Below are 21624 nucleotides of genomic sequence, written 5' to 3'. Positions count from 1 at the left end.
ATAGTTAAGAGAACACGTGTCCAGAAATCAAAATTCAAAAATTGTCTGAATTCTTATATGTTATTTAAAACGTAACAGGGAAACATAAATCAGCAAGAGTCAGACTCTGTGAGTCAATTACTCTTCAGGACTAAGTCAGGTATTAGAATATTAATTGTTTTTTGCTTCTTTAGTACCTGAATAGTTAATTGGATGGTACTTTAGTTTCCTGGAAAAGTTAATCATCATCGCCAAATACTTAATGTACTCCCCAGAGTAATCCACAACTCATAGACAGAGTTTGGTAGATTAGTTACATTTCTCTATTGTGAGATTCTTGCTGAAACATGCATTTCGTGTATATATTTTGCACACCAGTTTTCTCTGTCAATGTAGATATGATTTTTTGGTTTGAACCAATAGTCCCATCACTACAGGCATACCTCTTTTTATTGTGCCTTTTTTTTTTTTCTACTGCATTTTGCAGATACTGAGTTTTTTACAGATTGAAGGTTTGTGGCAACCCCATGTCGAACAAGTGTGTTGACACCTTTTTTTTCTGAGAGCATTTGCTCAGCTTCATGTCTCCATGTCGCACTTTGGTACCTCACAATATTTCAGACATTTCCATTATTGTATTTGTTATGATGATACGTAATTAGTAATGTTTGATGTTACTGTTACAACTCACTGAAGGCTCAGAGGATGGGTTAGCAATTTTTGTAGCAATAAAGTACTGCTCAGCTGGTAAAGAATCTGGCAGTAGTGCAAGAGACCAGGGTTCTATCCCTGGGTTGGGAAGATCTCCTGGAGAAGGAAATGGCAACCCACTCTGGTGTCCTTGCCTGGAAAATCCCATAGACAGAGCCTGGTGGGCTGCAGTCCATGGAGTCACAAAGAATGGGGCATGACTGAGCAACTAACACACACTATTTTAAGTTAAAGTATGAATATCGTTTTTGTAGACATAATGCTACTGCATGTTTACTAGACTACAGTGGAGTGTAAACATGACTTCTGTATTCATGGGGTTCACCTGATGGTGGTACTTGCTTTATAGCAGCAATCTGGAATGGACCCATGGTGTCCCCAAGGTCTGCCTGCACCGCAGCTCTGGCAACAGCCTTCCTCCCTGGCCTGGCCCTCAGTAATAGAACATTCAGATAATTGTTTCCTTCAAAAGAAATTCCTGAAAACACATTTTGGGTGAAAAACAGGAACTGTAAAAAACTTTACTTGGGGTGATAATTTTTGTCCCTTTTATGGCACCGCAGGTTCCAGTACAGATAATAAATTGGCTAAAATTTTAATTTATGCAAATATTCTGGCACCCTAAGAAATATTCAATGACTTCCACTGTCCTCTTTGCTTGTTTATAGGACATCGTTTGTATTAATATGTGTCTTCAGCTGGATATTTTCATTTTGGCATATTTTTCATTGTCTGATGAATTGAAAGACAATGTCGGGAGATGCCAGAGAGAGACTTCTGCCTCCTGTTAGCTCTGTTACCTCCTCAAACTCCCTTCCTTCAGCAATAAAAATGAGCACTAAATTGTGTCCCTGATAAGATTTATCTGAAGATGATAGAGACAGATAAAACATATTTTCATTTCTATTTATTTATTCACATTCTATTTTGATCTTCAAAAGACTGAAGCAGCCCTCAGGTACAGGTGACATGGTGCCGGGCCCATGCAGTAGGAAGCTTTCTCTAGATACTAAGGTGCTGTGAGTTAACATGAACTTACGGGAGCTGAGTGCTGCGCTCTCCTTACACGTGACCTGCCAGCCTTCCCACCCTGGCCTTGCTCATGTGACGTATGGACACTTGGTGCAGTGCCTGGATGTAATGGAGAGTCGGTAGATGGCACGCATTATTATGATCGTCTTAGTTAATTCGCACAAACGTGTTGTCAGTGTTGTACCACAATTATGCTTATTTTTGCACTTGGGGAAACTGAGGCTTAGAGAGGTTAAGTAACCTGTTTAAGGTCACACAACTATTAAGAAGTGGAGTTTGTAAAAATTCTAACCTGGGCTATTAACCTCTAAGCTACACGTTAGTGTCTTAGGGGTGATTTTAAATTTTTTTAGCTTACTGAGAAATTAATTAAGATGTGCTTTTATTATGTATTCAGAGTATTTATTTAGAATAAACTTTAGACTCTAGTGATTTTAGGGTACGTGAACGTGAATGTGAAGTCAGTCAGTCGTGTCCGACTCTTTGCGACCCCATAGACTGTAGCCTACCAGGCTCAAAACTGATGGAGTTGGGTTGTGAATATACTTAGAATACTGACAAATCTGTAATTATTTAGTAAGTACCTCTGCACATAGAGTGGAAAGCTAATTGAAGGCTTAGAGATCTATGAAAATTATTTTTAATGCCTTTTAATTATGTTTAAAAAGGTAATTAAAATTTTAATTCTATTTAATTAACCATAAATTTACAAATTATGAGATTAATTTATAAGAAAGCAAATTCACTTTTGAGCTTATTTGACTTAACATTTGTTAAAATTAACTTCACCATAAAAAAAAGGCCTTAATCAGATTTTCCTTTGTAGTTGTTTTATTCCCAACTAGCATTGCAAGATTAGCCAATTTTCTGCATTTTAGACATTAAAAATACAAAACTGGATAGTAATCAATCATGAAATAGTTATTAAGCTTTTAATATATGCTTAGCACCAAGCAGAATGTGATGAGATAGAAAGAAGCATATGGTACACATTCTCCAGTACTTTGAAATCTACTGAACTATACAAGATGGTACATAATTGAGTGAATTTTGCAGATCAAACTAAGAATTTTGCATGTAGTTGGAAAATGACATGACCCTCCCCAGCCTCCCCTGGAAGAAAAGTAAAGTAGCCATCATGGCATGAAAAGATCATAAAACTGGTCATTGATTTTATTGTATCAGATGGAGATTTTAGAATGTGTGAGATAGAGAGCAGAATAATATGAATCAGTCATAAATATGTGTAGATTTTCGTCTTCTGTTAAACCTTTTTGGGCAAGGTAAGCTGCTTTAAAGCTAAATAATATTCTCCCTTTGCTTCCTCTTCTGCCCCTGGATTTTTCTTAGCCCTCTGGTCTGTTGTGATTCAGCAAGAATCCTCTTGTACTGCTACCATTGCTCATTAATCCACATTTGGAATCCTGTTAATCCTCTCTCAAGTCCTCTTTTCCTGCCTTTTTGCTTCATTTCAGTATTTGCCAACATAGTAAAACAACTTCATTAAGACAAAGAAACTTAGAAAGACTAACTTTCTGCCTATGATGGCCACTGACTAGGTCACTGGCCACTTAACGGAAAACCCAAGCCTTGTCTGTAAGCTAACTTAAAGTATCAGCTGATTCCTGGCTCTGAGATTCTTTTTCCGTTTTCTTGCTCATGATTTTTATTTATCCGCTGGTAAATTCAGCTTCCCCATCCATCCGAGGCTTTAAAACTCTATCCCTGTGTTCTTTGAAAATACTTTTATTGTAAAATGTTTGATCAGTACAAAAGAATATATGGAGCATCCATGTAAGTTTTACATCTTGATAATAAAAGGATTGCACATGGATCTACCTTCCAACTGAAGAGCTTGAATGTCACGTGAACAGTGAAGCTCGCAGGGCATCCTTCCATGATCAGGTCTCCTCACAGCTCTTCTGGATGTTATACATGTTGAATCTCTTCCCCCATTTACTTACCACCATATGTGTGTATTCCTGGCTTGTTTTCTCCTTCACCAAAATGTTTCTGAGATTCAGCCATACGGATCCATGTATCTGTAGCTCATTTATTTTTACTCCTGGATAATATTATATTTTATGAATATACGATAATTTATTCATCTTCTGTGGATGGATATTTAGGTTGTTTGCATATTTTTTTTTGGATAATACAAATGTTATATTGAACATGTTGGTCTATATTCCTAGCTGCTCATGGGCAAGGGTTCCTTTAGAGAGAAACATACTTGTGGGTAGACCTGTTGAACTGTAGGACATGCCCATCTTTAAGATCTCACTTAATCTCCTTTTGGCTCGTCATTCAACATTTTACCAGTCTTTGGTTCACTTGGCTTTTTTTCCATCAGAAATGACTGTCTGCCTTAGAATGACCTATTTCATTAGTCATTTTCATTTTCTTCATTTATTTACATTTGTTATAAGATTAATAATTATGGCATTGGGGGAGAGAACTTATATCTCAGAATTAGCAAATAATTCAGTTGACAGCTCTGTTCATTGTTTTGATTTTTACGTTTTCCTTTTCAGTCATTGTGAACCTTTTTCTTAAGCTTTGCCAAACCGCCCTGGTTTCCAGGCTCTCTGTGTCTGAACTTGTGAGTGTTACTTACTGATGACTCCAAACACAAAATATCACTGAGCACCCACATGTTGGCAGAAACCATCATACATAAGCAATAAAGGTCATTTTTGAAATTTATTAAGAAGGAGTAAACTAATATTTGCTAATGACCTAGTAATGGCATGTCCCTGCTTGATGTTTCCACGTTGTTTATGTTAACCCTCCAAACACTATGAAGCACGTTACTTTTTTTCCCCTTTTCTTTTTCCATTTTATAGCAGAGGATGAAGAGTGTTAGAGAAACTGAACAAATTATAAAAGATCACAGGACAGAATTAGGGTTTAAATTTAGGTCTTTTGGGTCTTGATTTAGGGTTCTGATCTATAATACAGGAAGAGAAATGTGTGTGTGTGTATGTGTGTGTACATATTCATTTACATGTGTATGTAACATGTCAATTGTAGTAGCATTCAGTATTTGAAATAGATTTTAAAGATACTTCTGAAGAAAAATATGGCAATTCCCATTGCCCACTGGGTATATTTCTTGAATTTGATTTTCAAAAATGTAATATAATTAGTTTATTAAAAAAATTGGAGTGTAGTTGCTTCACAATGTTGTGTTAGTTTCTGCTGCACAACAACATGGATCATTTGAGTTTAAGAATGCATTTTCAACATGTGTTTATTTAGTCTTGAAGGGATCAGCATACGGGAAACAAACTGCATCGCCTCCCAGGCAACTGCATGTCCTTTCGCTGAACTCAGCAGTGTCTGGACTCTGTACTCCCTCTTCTTGGGTCCTTCCTGCCATTTCTGACAAGAGATGCATTTCACCTGGCTAGGTCTCCCAAGGAGGCCAGCTTCTCAGGCTGGGCCCAGGAAGTCTCCCTGACATCTGTGGTCCTGGAACATTTCTCTAATAGTGGACAACTGGGGAGGGAGGGGGGGTTCCCAGGTGGCTCAGTGGTAAAGAATCTGCCTGCCAAGCAGGAGATGTGGGTTCAGCCCCTGGGTTGGAAAGACCCCCTGGAGGAGGAAATGACAACCCACTCCAGTATTCTTGCCTGGAAGATCCCATGGACAGAGGAGCCTGGTGGGCTACAATCCATGGGGTCACAAAGAGTAGGACATGAACATGCATGTATGAGGAGAGAGGACCAGAATTTCCTGCCTTCCTGCTGGTCTCCTGCCTCTGTTTTGCTCACTTCAGTGGGCTAATGCGGCGGCCAGAAAGAGCCTGGTAAAGCAGCAGCCCAGCGTGTTGCTGGTCACATACAGCCTTCACCTCCTTCTGATCTTACTTCAGCGTCACCTTCTCACTGAGGGCTTCCCTGACTGCTTTCTTTAAAAGGGCAGCATTCCTGACCCTTCTCACCTCACTTCCTGCTTTATCTCTCTCTCAGCACTTGCCACTCATGTACCATCTATTCAAATTATAGAAGTCTCATGTCTTTTCTTTCTCTTCCACTGTAACGTAAGCGCCACAAGGCAGAGGTCAGTTACTGTTTTCTTTGCTGTGTTTTCTCACCCCTGGAACTGTACGTGGCTCATAGTAGCTGCTCAGTAAGTATTTGTTGAATGAACAAAAGATTAAATATGTAAATATTTGAGGAGGACATTCCAGAGAATGACATTCCTAGAATGATTCACCATTGTTTCTTATAGAATCGTTATAAAATACTTTTTAACAGGATAGAGGATGAGAGACCAGAGATGATAATTTTTAATCCAGTGCTGGAGGAAAGAAAAGGGACAGGGCAGGAGTTTGTAATAGCGACTGATATGAGGTTCACTGAATACTTGCTGAGTTCATGTTGAGTGAGTTAATTTATAGGAGTGCTGGGATGGACTGAATGTTTTTATTCTCCCAAAGTTCATGTTTAAACCTAATCCCCAATGTGATGCTGTTAGGAAGTGGAGCCTTTGGGAGGTGATTAGGTCATGAAGGTGAAGCCTCGTAAATGAGTTTGGTGTCCTTATGGAAGAGACCCCAGAGAGCTCCTTCGTCCCCCACTCCGTGTGAGACCACAGTGGAAGGATGGTCATCTGTGAACAAAGACGCAGCCTTTCTTCAGACACTGAGTCTATTCGTACCTTGATTTTGGATTTTTCAGCCTCCAGAACTATGAGAAATAAATTTTTGCTGTTTATAAGCAACCCAGTCAATGGCAGTTTTTGTTATAGCAGCCCAGATGGATTAAGATAAGCACTATGAATAGCAGTTTCTTTCCAAATCAGATCTAGATCTGTGTTTCTTAGCTCCATCTCCCAGCTCTCACTGTTTCTTCAGCCAGTTGGAACCAAGTTCAGTACCCAAATAGGAGCTTCCTCTTGTACCTCTAGGCTTCCCAGGTGGCCCAGTGGGATGAATCTACCTGCAATGCAGGAGGTGCAAGTTCAGTCTCTGGGTCTGGAAGATCCCCTGGCGGAGGGAATGGCACCCCACTCCAGTGCTCTTGCCTGAAGAATCCCATGGACAGAGAACCCTGGTGGGCTACAGACCCAGGGGTTGCAAAGAGTTGGACACGGCGACTGAACACAGCACTTGGATCTCTAGATCTGGGCCACCTTCCCTTGTCTGTGTCTACTCCCTTTCTTTCTTTCTCCTCTGCTCCCTCCCTTCTTCCGTTTCTTTATTATTTATTAATCAACTTGCACAGGTCAGGTGCTATGCCATGACTTTGGATCACAAAGCTCAATAAAAGCTTGCCTTTGTCCCTGAATTCCACATGTTCTACAGCAGGGACTGTGACTCTATTGTTATTGCAGTTCAGGGTGATAACTGCTCTAATAGGAGGTGAAAAACCATGGCATTCAGGACTGGGGAAGACCCATCCAGCACACAGAGTGTCACCACTGGTGCTGAACTTTAGTGAATAAATGCCTTATGTTTCCCAGGGGCTGAAGGTAAGAATCACTCTGTCAGTGACAAGGAATTCTGAGTGATCTTATGAGAGCCCTCTTCACATAGTTCTTACAGGTTTGCAGAGCCTGCGGCATGCCTCTTGGCAGAGACAGATTGTCACCCAGCACCTGCACAGATGGGGTTCAGGATTCATCTTCACCAGTGTAGTCACCAGATGACACATCCAAGGTGTTTCTTAGGAGTCTGATCATTCACATAAATCCAACAAAAAACAAGTATCTATCCTAGAATAATAGTAAAATTTGCAAATGTAAACTAATAGCAGATTCTTTTTAAAAAAATAAATTTATTTATTTTAATTGGAGGCTAATTGCTTTACAGTATTGTGGTGGTTTTTGCCATACATTGACATGAATCATTTGGCTTTATTAACCATGATTTATCTGATTGTTATAGAACTGTTCTTTTTGATGTCTCATGACAGATATTAGGTAATCCTCTCAAGTCAGGCAAAACCAGTATTATGATGATAATATTGGACATTTGCACACACACACAAAATGCCTCATACCTTCTAAAATTCCTCCCTGTGATTTACCTCATTCAGTCCCTACAGCCTTATTAGTTAAGAAATTATCAGACTCTCTAATTAAAAATGAGGAAATTTGGGCTTACAGAAGCTAGAAGACCTGTGAGGTGGCTGGTAACTGGTAGGGATGGGATGTTCAGTCTAGGCTCTTTCTCTGATATGATCCTCTGTTTTTATAAACTCTTAAGTCATGTGTCATAAATAGAACCAAAGCATAGAAGTAAACAAGGAGAAATTCACATGTCAGTATTTCTGCAAACCTTGTTGTTCATGTGTATACCTTGTAGGCATGATGGTGGTGGCATATTAATCAGAATTCTTTTGGTTATTGAAGAGAGAGATATTAGCTCACTCATCCGGTAAGCCTGGTGATTCTGGCTTTAGGAAGAGTTAGATACAAGTGCTTGAATGATGTCGGGAATCACTCTTGGAGTTTTGCTCGCCTCTGTGTTGGCCTCATCATCATTGCATAGTGGCCAAATGAGGGCCAGCAATTTCAGTTTTACAGCCCACTAAACAGAGTGCTACTGGTGGTTGGGTGATGATAGGTCTTGTATTCAAGTGGTTTCCTTTGTGTGAGTTCTCACTGTTTGATACTACCTAGCATTAATTCTAGGTAGGCTAGGGCTTGGAGTTGGTACTCCCACTCCAAAGGCTCAGGGCTTGATATCTGGTCAGGAACTAAGATTCCACAAGTGATTTGTTATGGCGTTAAGTGAGATTAAAACAAATACCCAAAAATGAGAAACCAAAAATGAACCCCAGACAAATGGCAGTTACAAAATCTGGCAAAAAATAAATAATGGAATATTGGTGATGGACAGGGAGGCCTGGAGTGCTGTGATTCATGGGGTCGCAAAGAGTCAGACAGGACTGAGCGACTGAACTGAACTGAACTGAAACAGGGTACATCATGTGAAATGCCGGACTGGATGAAGCACAAGCTGGAATCAGGATTGCCAGGAGAAATATCAATAACCTCAGATATGCAGATGACACCAGCCCTATGGCAGAAAGCAAAGAGGAACTGAAGAGCCTCTTGATGAAAGTGAAAGAAGAGAGTGAAAAAGCTGGCTTAAAACTCAGCATTCAAAAAGTGAAGATCATGACATCCTGTCCCATCACTTCATGGCAAATAGATGGGGAAACAGTGGAAACAGTTAAAGATTTTATTTTCTTGGGCTCCAAAATCACTGCAGACAGAGACTGCTGCTGTGAAATTAAAAGATGCTTGCTCCTTGGAAGAAAAGGTATGACAGACCTAGACATCATATTAAAAAGCAGAGACATCACTTTGCTGACAAATGTCTGTATAGTCAAGGCTATGGTTTTTCCAGTAGTCATGTACGGATGTGAGAGTTGGACCATAAAGAAGGCTGAGTGCTGAAAAATCAATGCTTTTGAACTGTGGTATTGGAGAAGACTCTTGAGAGTCCCTTGGACTGTAAGGAGATCAAACCAGTCCATCCTAAAGGATCAATCCTGAATATTTATTGGAAGGACCAATGCTGAAGCTGGAGCTCCAGTACTTTGTCCACCTGATGTGAAGAGCTGACTCATTAGAAAAGACCTTGATGCTGGGAAAGACTGAAGGCAGGAGGAGAAGGGGACAACAGAGGATGAGATGGTTGGATGGTATCACTGACTCAATGGACATGAGTTTGAGCAAGCTTCAGGAGATGGTGAAGGACAGAGAAACCTGGTGTGCTGTAATCTGTGGGATTGAACAATAATCCTGAACAACAATGAAATGAGCCAGACCATGGAGAAAGAGTAGCCCTTTCCCATGAGTTTCTACCACAGTCCCAGGTCTGGGATTCTTGGACACACACTGGATTATGCGTATGGGTTGATTCCTGAGTGCAGAGTGCAGGCGCTCACTGGTTGGATGGGGTCATGTGAGGGCAAAGGAGAGATCTACAACCAAAAAGAGGAATCTTCTCCCTCTCTCTGTTCTCTGAGCTCTTTTTATTTTTTTAAATAAAACATTTTTTACTGTGGTGAATGTCACAAAAAACATATTATTATCACCATATTTAACTGTACGGCTCAGTGGCACTAAGTACATTCACACTGTTGAACAACTCTCGCCATCATCCATCTGCTGAACTTTTTACTTTCCTAAACTGAAAGTCTGTCCCCGTTAAACACTAACTCTCCATTCCCTACTCCCTACCCTGCAACCCCTGCCCCTGGCCCCTGGCATCTACTATTTTTGTATCCAGCTGTCTCTCAGAATCAGACTATGCATCCTTGGCAGACCATCGGACATAATATTTAAAATTAGACCCAAGTAGAGAGATAGGATATAAGTGGCTGGGAGTATGGAAAAGAGAGGGACTGATGAAGGGCTCAAAAGCTCCCTGTAAGCTGTCAAGATTTACTGCAGGGACTGGTGCTTGTGTTGGTGCTGAACATGGTTGTGGGTCACTCCATTAAAAAAGGATTAAACATCTAAAAACTCTGCAAATCAATTATGGAGATAATTGTATATTCTTTAAAACTAATCAGTTAAGGAGGCAAGCCCTAATCAGATGAATCTTATGTGTCTTGTGAATGTGGAAAGGACTCTTAAATGGTAATTAACTTGAAAGCTATGATTCTGGAATTAAACAGTTTTTCTTTTCAGTTCTTCCTTTGGAAATTGCCATTAAAAAACAAACAAAATTCCAAGCTCATCACAAAAAGAATATGTGACTGTGCCTTCTCTGGAATGGATGTTAAGGATGTTAGAACTTGGCTTCTAGATTTTTATTCTTACTTCTTCGTTCCCCTTGCTCTTACTGTAACGTTGCCATCTTTCTTACTTTTATTATTTTACTGCTCTGCGCCCTAGCGTTTACTTCAAGCAAAGCTAAATGGCTTCCCTGCTTAGTTAGGCACAAAACCCTGAGAATGTGCCCATGTGCATCTTCGCACATGCTGGGAGATTGAGGGTTAGAAGGCTAATCTCACTCAGCATTTTCTGTTGCAGAAAAATAATGCAGTTTATTTGACCTTTTACTTATGGAAATAAAGTAAGGATTTTAGTACTTTTAGACATTTAAATGAAAATGTGGAGGGAAAATTAGATATTCTTAGGCTAAAAGTGATGAGAGTATGTGTATCTTTTTATTTATTGTCATCTGGGATTTTTTTTTTTTTTTCTTTTAAGCTCTTCAGATAAAGGGAAACTTCCAGTAGCCTCAAGGACAGTAATGCCTGGGAGAACTGAGTATTTAAAAACAAACATGACTCAACAGAAACAGTCTTTCCATGCTCAGCTAAGGAGACTTTTCAAATTTATACAGAAAGTAACACTTGCAGAAACATTTTTTAAATTAGCTACCCTAAACATTAATTATTCAGTTCAGTTGAGTTCAGTCGCTCGGTCGTGTCCGAGCCTCCTTGTCCATCACCAACTCCCAGAGTCCACCCAAACCCATGTCCATTGAGTCAGTGATGCCATGCAACCATCTCATCCTCTGTTGTCTCCTTCTCCTCCTGCCCTCAATCTTTCCCAGCATCAGGGTCTTTTCAAATGAGTCAGCTCTCCGCATCAGGTGGCTAAAGTATTAGAGTTTCAGCTTCAACATCAGTCCCTCCAATGAACACCCTGGACTGATCTTTAGGATGGACTGGTTTGATCTCCTTGCAGTCCAAGGGACTCTCAAGAATCTTCTCCAGCACCACAGTTCAAAAGCATCAATTCTTCAGCGCTCAGCCTTCTTCACAGTCCAACTCTCGCATCCATACATGACCACTGGAAAAACCATAGCCTTGACTAGACAGACCTTTGTTGGCAAAGTAATGTCTCTGCTTTTTAATATACTATCTAGGTTGGTATTTTAATTTCATGGCTGCAGTCACCATCTGCAGTGATTTTGGAGCCCAGAAAAATAAAGTCAGCCACTGTTTCCATTGTTTCCCCATCTATTTGCCATAAAGTGATGAGACCAGATGCCATGATCTTCGTTTTCTGAATGTTGAGCTTTAAGCCAACTTTTTCACTCTCTTCTTTCACTTTCATCAAGAGGCTCTTTAGTTCTTCACTTTCTGGCATAAGGGTGGTGTCATCTGCATATCTGAGGTTATTGATATTTCTCCTGGCAATCTTGATTCTAGCTTGTGCTTCTTCCAGCCCAGTGTTTCTCATGATGTACTCTGCATAGAAGTTAAATAAGCAGGGTGACAATATACAGCCTTGATGTACTCCTTTTCCTATTTGGAACCAGTCTGTTGTTCCATGTCCAGTTTTAACTGTTGTTTCTTGACCTGCGTATAGGTTTCTCAAGAGGTAGATCAGTTGGTCTGGTATTCCCATCTCTTTCAGAATTGTCCACAGTTTATTGTGATCCACACAGTCAAAGGCTTTGGCATAGTCAATAAAGCAGAAATAGATGTTTTTCTGGAACTCTCTTGTTTTTTCAATGATCCAGCGGATGTTGGCGATTTGATCTCTGGTTCCTCTGCCTTTTCTAAAACCAGCTTGAACATCTGGAAGTTCATGGTTCACGTATTGCTGAAGCCTGGCTTGGAGAATTTTGAGCATTACTTTACTAGCGTGTGAGATGAGTGCAGTTGTGCAGTAGTTTGAGCATTCTTTGGCATTACCTTTCTTTGGGATTGGAATGAAAACTGGCCTTTTCCAGTCCTGTGGCCACTGCTGAGTTTTCCAAATTTGCTGACATACTGAGTGCAGCGCTTTCACAGCATCATCTTTTAGGTCCTAAAATTAGGTGCATTAGTTATTAATATGTTTTAATTTGAAGCTGTTAATTATGAAAGTTAAAATGCAAATTATATGTATTATCAAAAATGTTTGCATATTTCTTTATAGTTAGGCTTTTAAAGAAATAAGAACAGTTGAAGTGATGTAACTGTCTCAGTCATTAACAAGCAGAATATTTAACTGATGTCACAGTTATTGTCACTATGCTAATTATAGGATATGGGACCCTAGTAAGATTAAGCACTGGCTGTTCTAGTTCCCTGAGGAAACTGTAAAATTCAGCCTCACTGGGTTGTAATTAGAAAGAAATATATTTAAAGACTGAAAAAAACTTTGGTACCTCAGTACACAGTATGCCAAGGGCATGTGCTTAAAGCCTTTTAATCCCTAGGTGTGGCCTGTTTTATAAATATTTCCATAAGCATTTACATATTCAACATTTGGCAGTTAAACACTGTATAATCATACCCATATGCTTTGCCTTATGAAATAAAATGAAAACTTTGTTAGGACAGGGCTGCTGCTGATAATGTTGTATGTCTCCGTCATCCATAGTGCAGTCCAGGCTCAAAATGATACTTTGTCATTGACAAAACAAGCCATGGGACCAGAAGATTAAGCTTTCTCTTTCCACATTTATTTTTCAGTTTTATTACAACTGTTAATGATGAGAATAATTACTATTATGGAGCACTTGCTTGTTTCCTATGGGCTCAGTGTGTGAACTAAGACATTTGGTATTATCTTTCAACCTATTAAATAGCGTTATTTAAATACTAGGGCTTCCAGGCAGCTCAGAAGTAAACAATCATCCTGCCAAGCAGGAGACACAGGTTTGATCCCTGAATCAGGAAGATCGCCTGCAAAAGGAAATGGCAACCCACTCCGTTATTCTTACCTGGAGAATCCCATAGACAGAGGAGTCTGGTATGGGCTACAGTCCAAGGGGTTGCAAAAGAGTTGGACATGACTTAGCAACTAAACAACAACAAATTTAAATACTGCTATTTTTGCCATTATCATCGTTTTATGAATTAGACCACTGAAGCACAGAGTGGTTGAGTAACTTGCCTAAGGCCACAAAGTGGTTGCTGGGACACAAACCAAGCAGTCTCGCTATTCACTGTATCACCTGCTAATAGAGCTGTTCCTGGAGATGCTGCTTCCGACTTTAGCAGCTTATATGGCCTCTGACTATCCTGAGTGGAATTTATGATTCTTTTGTTTACTTTTCTTTTTCTTTCTTTTTTTTTTCTTTCACTCCTAATTTTGTTAGGTCAAGTACAAAAGAGATTTTGAAGAAAGCAAAGGGAGGGGCTTCAGCATCGTTACAGACACTCCTGAACTACAGAGGCTGAAGAGGACTCAGGAACAAATCAGTAACGTAGGTGACCATTTGTTCAGTGACGTAATAACCCTGACTTGTATTTCTGGTGAGAAAGTGAAATTGGACAACTTGGAAGTGTTCTTATTGCTGCAAGTTGCAAGCAGTACTCAGTGTCCTCAGAAAAGATGCCAGGTTCATCTACTGAACTGCTTCCCTTTGATTTCATCACAGTTATCAAGAGCTTGACATTAATAGCAGTGACTACAGGCATACCTGTTTTTACTGGGCTTTACTTTTTTTACACTTCACAGATAAATTTTTTTTTTCTTTACAAATAGAAGATTTGTGACAACCCTGTATTGTCAGATGATGTTTAGCATTTTTTAGCAATGAAGTATTTTTTAATTAAGGTAGATACACTTTGGCCACCTGATGTGAAGAGCCAACTCATTGGAAAAGACCCTGATGCTGGAAAAGATTGAGGGCAGCAGGAGAAGGGGGTGGCAGAGAACGAGGTGGTTGGATGGCATCACCGACTCAATGGACGTGATTTGAGCAAGCCCGGGAGATAGTGAAGGACAGGGAAGTCTGGCGTGCTGCAGTCCATGGGGTCTCAAAGAGTCAAACATGACTTAGTGACTAAACATGTTTTTAGATGTGTTGCACTGTTGCACACTTAGTAGATGACAGTATAGTGTACATATAACTTTTAGATGCACTGGGAAACCAAAAAATTCGACTCTCTTTGTTGTGATATTTGCATTATTGAACTGGCCTGGAACCGAACATGCAATATTTCTGAGTTATGCCTGTGTTATTTCTGAATACACTTTCAATTTATTTAATTGGTTTATCAAGTAAATTGGCTTATCTAGCAAATCAATTTAATTAAATTAATTGTGTATTTAGAAATAATAGTCATTGCTATTAAGAGATGTTATTGTAACAGCATCTTATTTCACTTTAAACGATTCTCAATTTAAAAAATTTTCCGGAATAGAACTTGTATAGGTAAATGTTAAAGCCTATCAATTGGTTTTTTGTGGTGAGTAAGCATACAGAATATACATACAAGGTTAGGTATCTGGAGAAATCTCATGTTTGCTCAATGTGTGTATTCAAGATTTCATATTTTAAATTAGATATTTGTTGAAATGGTATATTGCATCTAATTTCTGAAATAAACATTTACATATGAAGTTGCTTTGAATTTGAAAGCTGCGTCTTGTTCACTAGCATTTTCTTGTTTCTGCGTCTTGTTAATAGCATTTTCTTGGAAAAGAAAATTGAAACTAGCAGAAGTTCAAAACATATTAGGGACCAAAAAGTGTTGAGTACTTATTAAAGTGGTAATTATGTTTCTTTATTATATGAAGTGTGTCAAAATGCATTTTTTTCTAGAAATAAGTTAATTCAATGTTAAGTACTCCAGAGGAAATATGAATGAAAGTCAGCAACCATTTATATTATATAAAAGTAGGAACAAATATGCGAGACATATACTTTTTCACAAGAAGTCTACTTTGTGTGTTTCATGTACAGTCACCAAAATTTATGTGTCTAAATGGTTTAAGTTACGTAGCATTAATTTCTGGGAAATGTTTAGTTAGCAGGTTGTTTTAAACTCACTGGTATTTGGCTGTCTTCGTTATGTACCTACATATAGCCACAATTTGTAGAAAAAAATCATAGCATACAATCTGAGAATGAATTTTGTCAAAAGTTCAAAAACAGAATTATCTGATATTTAAAAAATTTGTTTAGGGAGTAAGAAGAGACAGAGACACTTTGTTTTGCCATATTCCCTAAGGTTTATCCATTGTTTGCTTTTTAAATGGGCGTTTTATTTCAGCAAGGACTTTTTCCTTTGAGGAGAAAGAGTTGAATTTTAAGGATTCAAGGCTTCTGTCCCTTAGTTTTTTCCACCCCATCCTTACAACCCACTGATCACGAATACTGAAGATTGCCTCCATCGTCTTTCTTCCCCTTCATTCTTTCCTTAAATCAAAACCCTATTTTTGTTTTCTAAAATGCAAATTAGAGAAATGTTTCACTGGCAGTTACATTCAGTAATGTTTCTGATTTTGGATTATTTTTGGAGAACCTTTTTTTAAAAAATAAAAAGTGTTGCATAAAACAAAGTTACATCATAAATCTTCAACTATCACAAATTTATTTCAAAAAGAACTAAACAGTTCTACTTAAGACATTCCTGTGACAGCTCACATAAGGATTGCAGTTGATTCAAAGGTAAGCCTTTTAATTTGTGTTCAAATTAAGTCATTATTCATATTTAATAAGAAAAGAACTGATCATTTCACCAACCTTTATCCTTAGCAGGAATATACATTTTATTCAATACCAGAGGCTGTTTGCAGATCCATTCTTAATTACTCAAAAACCCTTATAACACAGGTATGTATAAATTTATGTTTATTATATTCATAGCAGTATATACAAAATACTGTTTACATTAAGGTATCTTAATCTAATCTTAACCTATAAGGTAGACAGTGGTGATTTTAAAAAGTATGTAATTTAGATAGCATCTTTTGAAACAAATTTATACAACAGTCTTGGAGAAGGAAATGGCAACCCATTCCAGTACTCTTGCCTGGAGAATCCCATGGACAGAGTAGTCTGGTGGGATACAATCCATGAGGTTGCAAAGAGTCGGACGTGACTGAGCAACTAACACTCACGTGCAACAGTCTTGATGTTGTTATCTACCATAGCAGTCTTATAAGTAGTTCTTGCAGCCATGATGAGGCATATTACTATTTAGATAGCAGGAAGAAGATATAAATTTCACAATAGTACTGTTAGGGATTTATCATTTTTTCTTTAGTTTTATTGAGAAATAATTAACATATATCACTGTATAAGTTTAAGCTGTACAGCATGATGGTTTGACTTACCTATATTGTAAGATGATTACCACCAGTAGGTTTAGTTAACAACATCATCTCAAATAGATACAATAAAAAGAAAGGGAAAAAAGAATTCTCCTTGTGATGAGAATCCTTAGGATCTACTCTCTTAACAACTTTCTTGTATAATATACAGCTATGTCAACTACAACCATCATGTTGTACATTACATATCTAATACTGATTTATCTTAAAACTGGAGGATTGTACCTTTTGACCACATTCTTTCAGTTTGCCCTCTCTCCACCCATCTGGTAACCACAAAGCTGATCTTTTTTCCTGTAAGTTTGGTGCAGGTTTTTTGTTTCTTCTTTTTTTTTTAGGGGAGGGGTAACACATATAAGTGAGATCAAAGCATAATGCCTTCTAGGTCCATCAGTGTTGTTGAAAATGGTAGGATTTTCTCCTTTTTTATGGTTGAATAATATATTTCTTTGTGTGTGTGCATGTGTGCGTGCGTGCGTACATACTTGCATACATCTTGAAATTTCTTTATCCATTTATCCGTTAATGGATACTTCCCTTGTTTCCATGTCTTGGCTATTGTGAATAAAGCAGCAATGAATATGAGAATGCAGATATCTTTTTGAGTTAGTGTTTTTGTTTCCTTTGGATACATTCCCAGAAATGGATTTGTTGGATAATATGGTAGTTCTATTTTTAATTTTTTGAGGAACTGCTATGCTGTTTTTCATAGTGGCTGCACCAAATTACAATCCCACCAACAGTGCACAAGAAGTTAGGGATTTACTGTTGGAGAAAAGAAGCTGTTAAATATTTTGAGGTCTAGTGAGTTTATTATTCATTTATAAGGCTACAACTTCATGAACTTTTCCTGTGACCTCCCAGGTTTTCCATATTACTCAAGGATCTTTTTTTTCCTGTAAGAAACATGGGCTAATCTGAAAGGTTGGTATTTTGACTAGTCCAGTTTTCTGCATTACTTTCAGATAAACCCAAACCACTGAAATATATTGGCCAAATCCAGACAGATGTTTTTGACCGTGGCCTAGATTGTGTCTGTTTTGGGAGGAAAAAGTTCAGATAGAGACACCAGAGTCTTCTCCTGATGCTGGGATGGAGTTAGTTTATCCTGAAAATCAGAAGGGATATGAGATTTGAGCTCTGGGTTTAAAATAGGTTGATGTAGGTATGTTAACTAAATCAGGGTCTTCGTAATCTTTATTTTTCCATTTGCTTCATTTCCTTACTTGTATTTAGTTTATCTTTGAATATTGTCCAGATCTTTCTGAACTGCCTTTAATCCCTTTTGGACTAAGGAAAGTATAAAGACATAATACAGTAGATTTAATGACAACTCCTAGGTGTTTTGGATAATATGTTATGGATGAGTGGGCATTTTTGATTGCTTGTTACTGTGTTAGTATTATGAAAATTTTTTTCAGACATTCTCATATTCATTTGTCAAAGGCTTGAAATCATTGGGAAATGCCTACTTAGTCTGCGTGTGTTACCAAGGTGTGGGATGAAATACAACTGTAAATTTAGAATTGTGTGTAATGAAAAGGGTGAGAGCAGGTTTAGCCTTAACTTCTTTCTTTTGGAGTCTATAATGCCAACATATTGAATCTGGGAGATTTATTAAATGCTGCAATTTAAAATTCTTTCATTATATTTCTCTCTTAGTATAGCTGCAGAAAGAATACGAAGAGAGGCAAGATTTCACAATTTATGGAGTGGTTGGAATGAAAAAAAGAACTAGTTCCTCAAATAAAAAAGTTTTCCCATGAAATTCCAGAGGATGTCTGATTGCCTACCGCACATCCCCAGTTCTAGAGTTTAAAGTCAGGAATGGCAGAAATGTCTTAGTACATGTTCACGTTTTCTTTACTTAGTGATATTTCAGAAGAGTGTTCTTAAATGACAACTTATAAACATGAATCGAAGAATTCCTGTGACTTCGAACGTTAAAAAAAGTCTTTCTTCTGTTGTCCTTATAGTTCTGGCATAATTGTAAAGGCAGTTTCTAATTCACATGGTTACCACCTTCAAGTTGATAAGCAGTGCATTCAGGAAATCTGCAGCAGGATAGTAAGGCAGAATCACCCCCAGACATCTAAGGGACTCAGTCCAGCCTGGAGAAGAGTATTGATGTGCTTTTCTGTTTACACACTAATATAAACTGCATTTTCAATTAGCTGAGACAGTCTGGGGATAAATTGTGAAATAAAATGATGACATTCAACCCCTAGAGACTGTGACAATCTTAGTGCTGTAGATAAAATTGAGATGTTTATTTTCTAATTTATTTCAGGTGGTGGAGAAATATTGTATGAAGGGGAAGGAAAAAAAAGACCCAGATGACAAATCTTGTATTTTACAGAGTGACTAAAATGGTAAGTGTACCATTATACAATTTGTCAAGATTTGTGCCTTGACTCACAGAAGAAATATTCAAATATGTGTGTGTGTTAGTGTGTGCACATGTGTGCACGTGTAAGTGTACCTATCTATGTTGGCTTCAGTGGGAATCTTTAGAACTCCCTTTCCTTAGATCACTTGCCCGTAGACAATAGAATTTTCACCTGTTCTATATTTAGCCCCTTACCTGTAGCATCTATCATTATGGTTATCTGTCCTGTTTCCCAAATATCCCCTTTCATACTATTTTAGCATACCGAGAAATGCTTACTAGCTTTACAAGAAAAGTTCAGGTTGAAGCCCCTCTTTTTTTTTTTTTAAACATTATAGAAAAGGGTCTGTCTGTAATTTGATATTGAAATATAATTGTTTTTAGTTTTTAAATTTTTCATTGACTTCTTAGAATGCAAAATAAATTATATGCCCATTAATAAGCTCACATGGATACTGCTGATTTAGTTCCCTAAGATTTTGTGAGCTGGCTTCAAAAATATTAGATTATTGGAGATAAACATGGCCTAATAATTGAATAGCAGTGTCTATGGACTATTAAAAGATTTGATTCAAAGGTACACTGAGTATAAAGGGTGAGCATGAGGGTAGAGCTGATTGTCTGGGGATCTGGTCTCTGTTTGTAATTTAAATAAATCACTTTGACAGAGACTGACTGTGGCCGTGTTCAAGCTGCTGATTGTGTGAAATTGAGTTGTATGGTGGACAGAAGACAAGCAGTCAAGAGAAATCCCCAAGGGCAAAATTTGTTATGTAATTGGGTCAACTCATGCATGAGAAATGCATGCTAATTGTAAACCAGTAGCAAAATTATAGTGTATGAGGCAGTTAGGTCTCATATGAACCTGAACAACTGACATAGAATTTTTCTTTCTTTTTTATATTGAGCAAACATAAAATGGGTTTTTTTTAAAGGCTAGGACGGTAAACACCATACAGTGTTGAAATGGATTGTTACTCTTATTGCTCATACAAGAAGCATAATTGTTTTGTAACTAATGAAAACTTAATGGAACCTTCTGATTTTAAGTAGTGGAATCCTCTAATTTTGAGTGGTGAAATCTAGTACACCAGGTAGTTTGAAAGGAGAATCCAGTAGTATTTTTGTTGTAACTCCTAACTGGGCTGATTAACATAGATGATTAGTGATGAGGTCAGTGGTTTGGATTTAAGTCCTTGAAATCTAGTATTTTCTTAGAGTGAATCTCTGTGTTACTTTAATGATCTGTGCTTTATCTTCAGCTTATCTCAACCAATAACTTCCATGAATTCCTGTGTAACGGTAGGTCAGTAGCATTGTCTTTAAAGCAAAGATTGAGTATGTAGAAAGCAATACTGCAATAACATATATTTTCCTTATAATACCTACCACATGTAGGAATGGTTTATTTGTTTCAATATACTTTGACATACCCAATCTAATTAGATCCTCTGAACAACCTCTCCTTAGGGAAAGTATTTCTATGAGGAATACTTATACTTTCATGAGAAAAATGTACAGAAAATTATGTCTTGGTTCTTTCTCATCTAAATCCGTGGTTTCCCTTACACCTGGTTTTGTTTTATTTTTCCACCTATGGCAGAACTTCAAAGGTTAATCTCTTCTTTTTATCCTTAATTTTTTACCCACAGTCACTTAAAAAAACAAATACATCCCAGACCAGTAATTACTTGTGCATGGCAAGTACAAGAGTTTTCCTTGTAAAATGGCATTGTCTAAAGAGGAGGTTTGGGAAGAACCCCCATAATAAAAGAATTAACACATATTACTTCTTTTTGGAAACAAAGATTAAGGACTCAGCAAACAGTTTCTGAAGATCTTTCTTTTGTGAAATCCCTTCCCCCCAACATTTCTCTCTTTTCAATCCTGCTGTGTTCAGGCCTTATCCTGCCTAAGTTATTACAGAGGTCTCCTAATTGGTCTTATCTCCTTTCAGGCTCTTGTGGTCCTTCCGTTGTATCTTAAACACTGTCACCAGATGACTGTTTCTAAAATACCTCTTTCATCATGACCCTAATTATGACCCACTAAAAAACTTTCCCTGGACCTCCACTTTCAGTAGGATAAAGTCTAATCTTCTAAACTCCTTAATTTCTGACTCTAAGGACCCCCCACAGTCTGTTCCTAAATTATTTTTTGCCTTATCTTTCACTGTCCTTCAACACTATTCTTCCATTTCTTTTAGGCCTGGCTCCTTACTCTGTTCTGGGCTTTTCACGAGTCTTTCCTCTGATTTGGAACAGTTTCGCACCATTCACCGCATTTCCACCCCTTGTTCTCAGACATACTTTCAGACCTCAAAGAACAGTGATTTTTTTCTTTTAATTGGAGGATAATTGCTTTACAATGTTGTGTTAGTTTCTGCTGTACAACAAAGTGAATCATCTGTGTGTATACATCTATCCCCTCCCTCTTGAGCCTCCCTCCTGCTACCCCGCTTTCCCACCTTCTCTGGGCAACACAGGGCACCGGGCTGAGCTCCGCGTATGTTATACAGCAGCTTGCCTCTAGCT

General features: G+C 38.1%; 1 protein-coding gene across 1 annotated transcript in view; it reads left to right on the top strand.

The window, feature by feature from the left end:
* The window catches only part of NEBL (nebulette), a 383839-nt gene that overhangs the window by 192442 nt on the left and 169773 nt on the right, over positions 1-21624 (top strand). The window contains exon 4 of the mRNA XM_018057076.1: positions 13736-13843. Within this exon, the coding sequence (XP_017912565.1) occupies positions 13736-13843 (108 nt within the window). The remainder of the gene's footprint in view (positions 1-13735; positions 13844-21624) is intronic.

This window comes from Capra hircus, chromosome 13 (genome assembly GCF_001704415.2).
Source record: "Capra hircus breed San Clemente chromosome 13, ASM170441v1, whole genome shotgun sequence".
Lineage (NCBI taxonomy): Eukaryota > Metazoa > Chordata > Mammalia > Artiodactyla > Bovidae > Capra > Capra hircus.
Note: the sequence above shows the minus strand (reverse complement) of the source record. Positions and strands in the feature narration are given on the sequence as shown.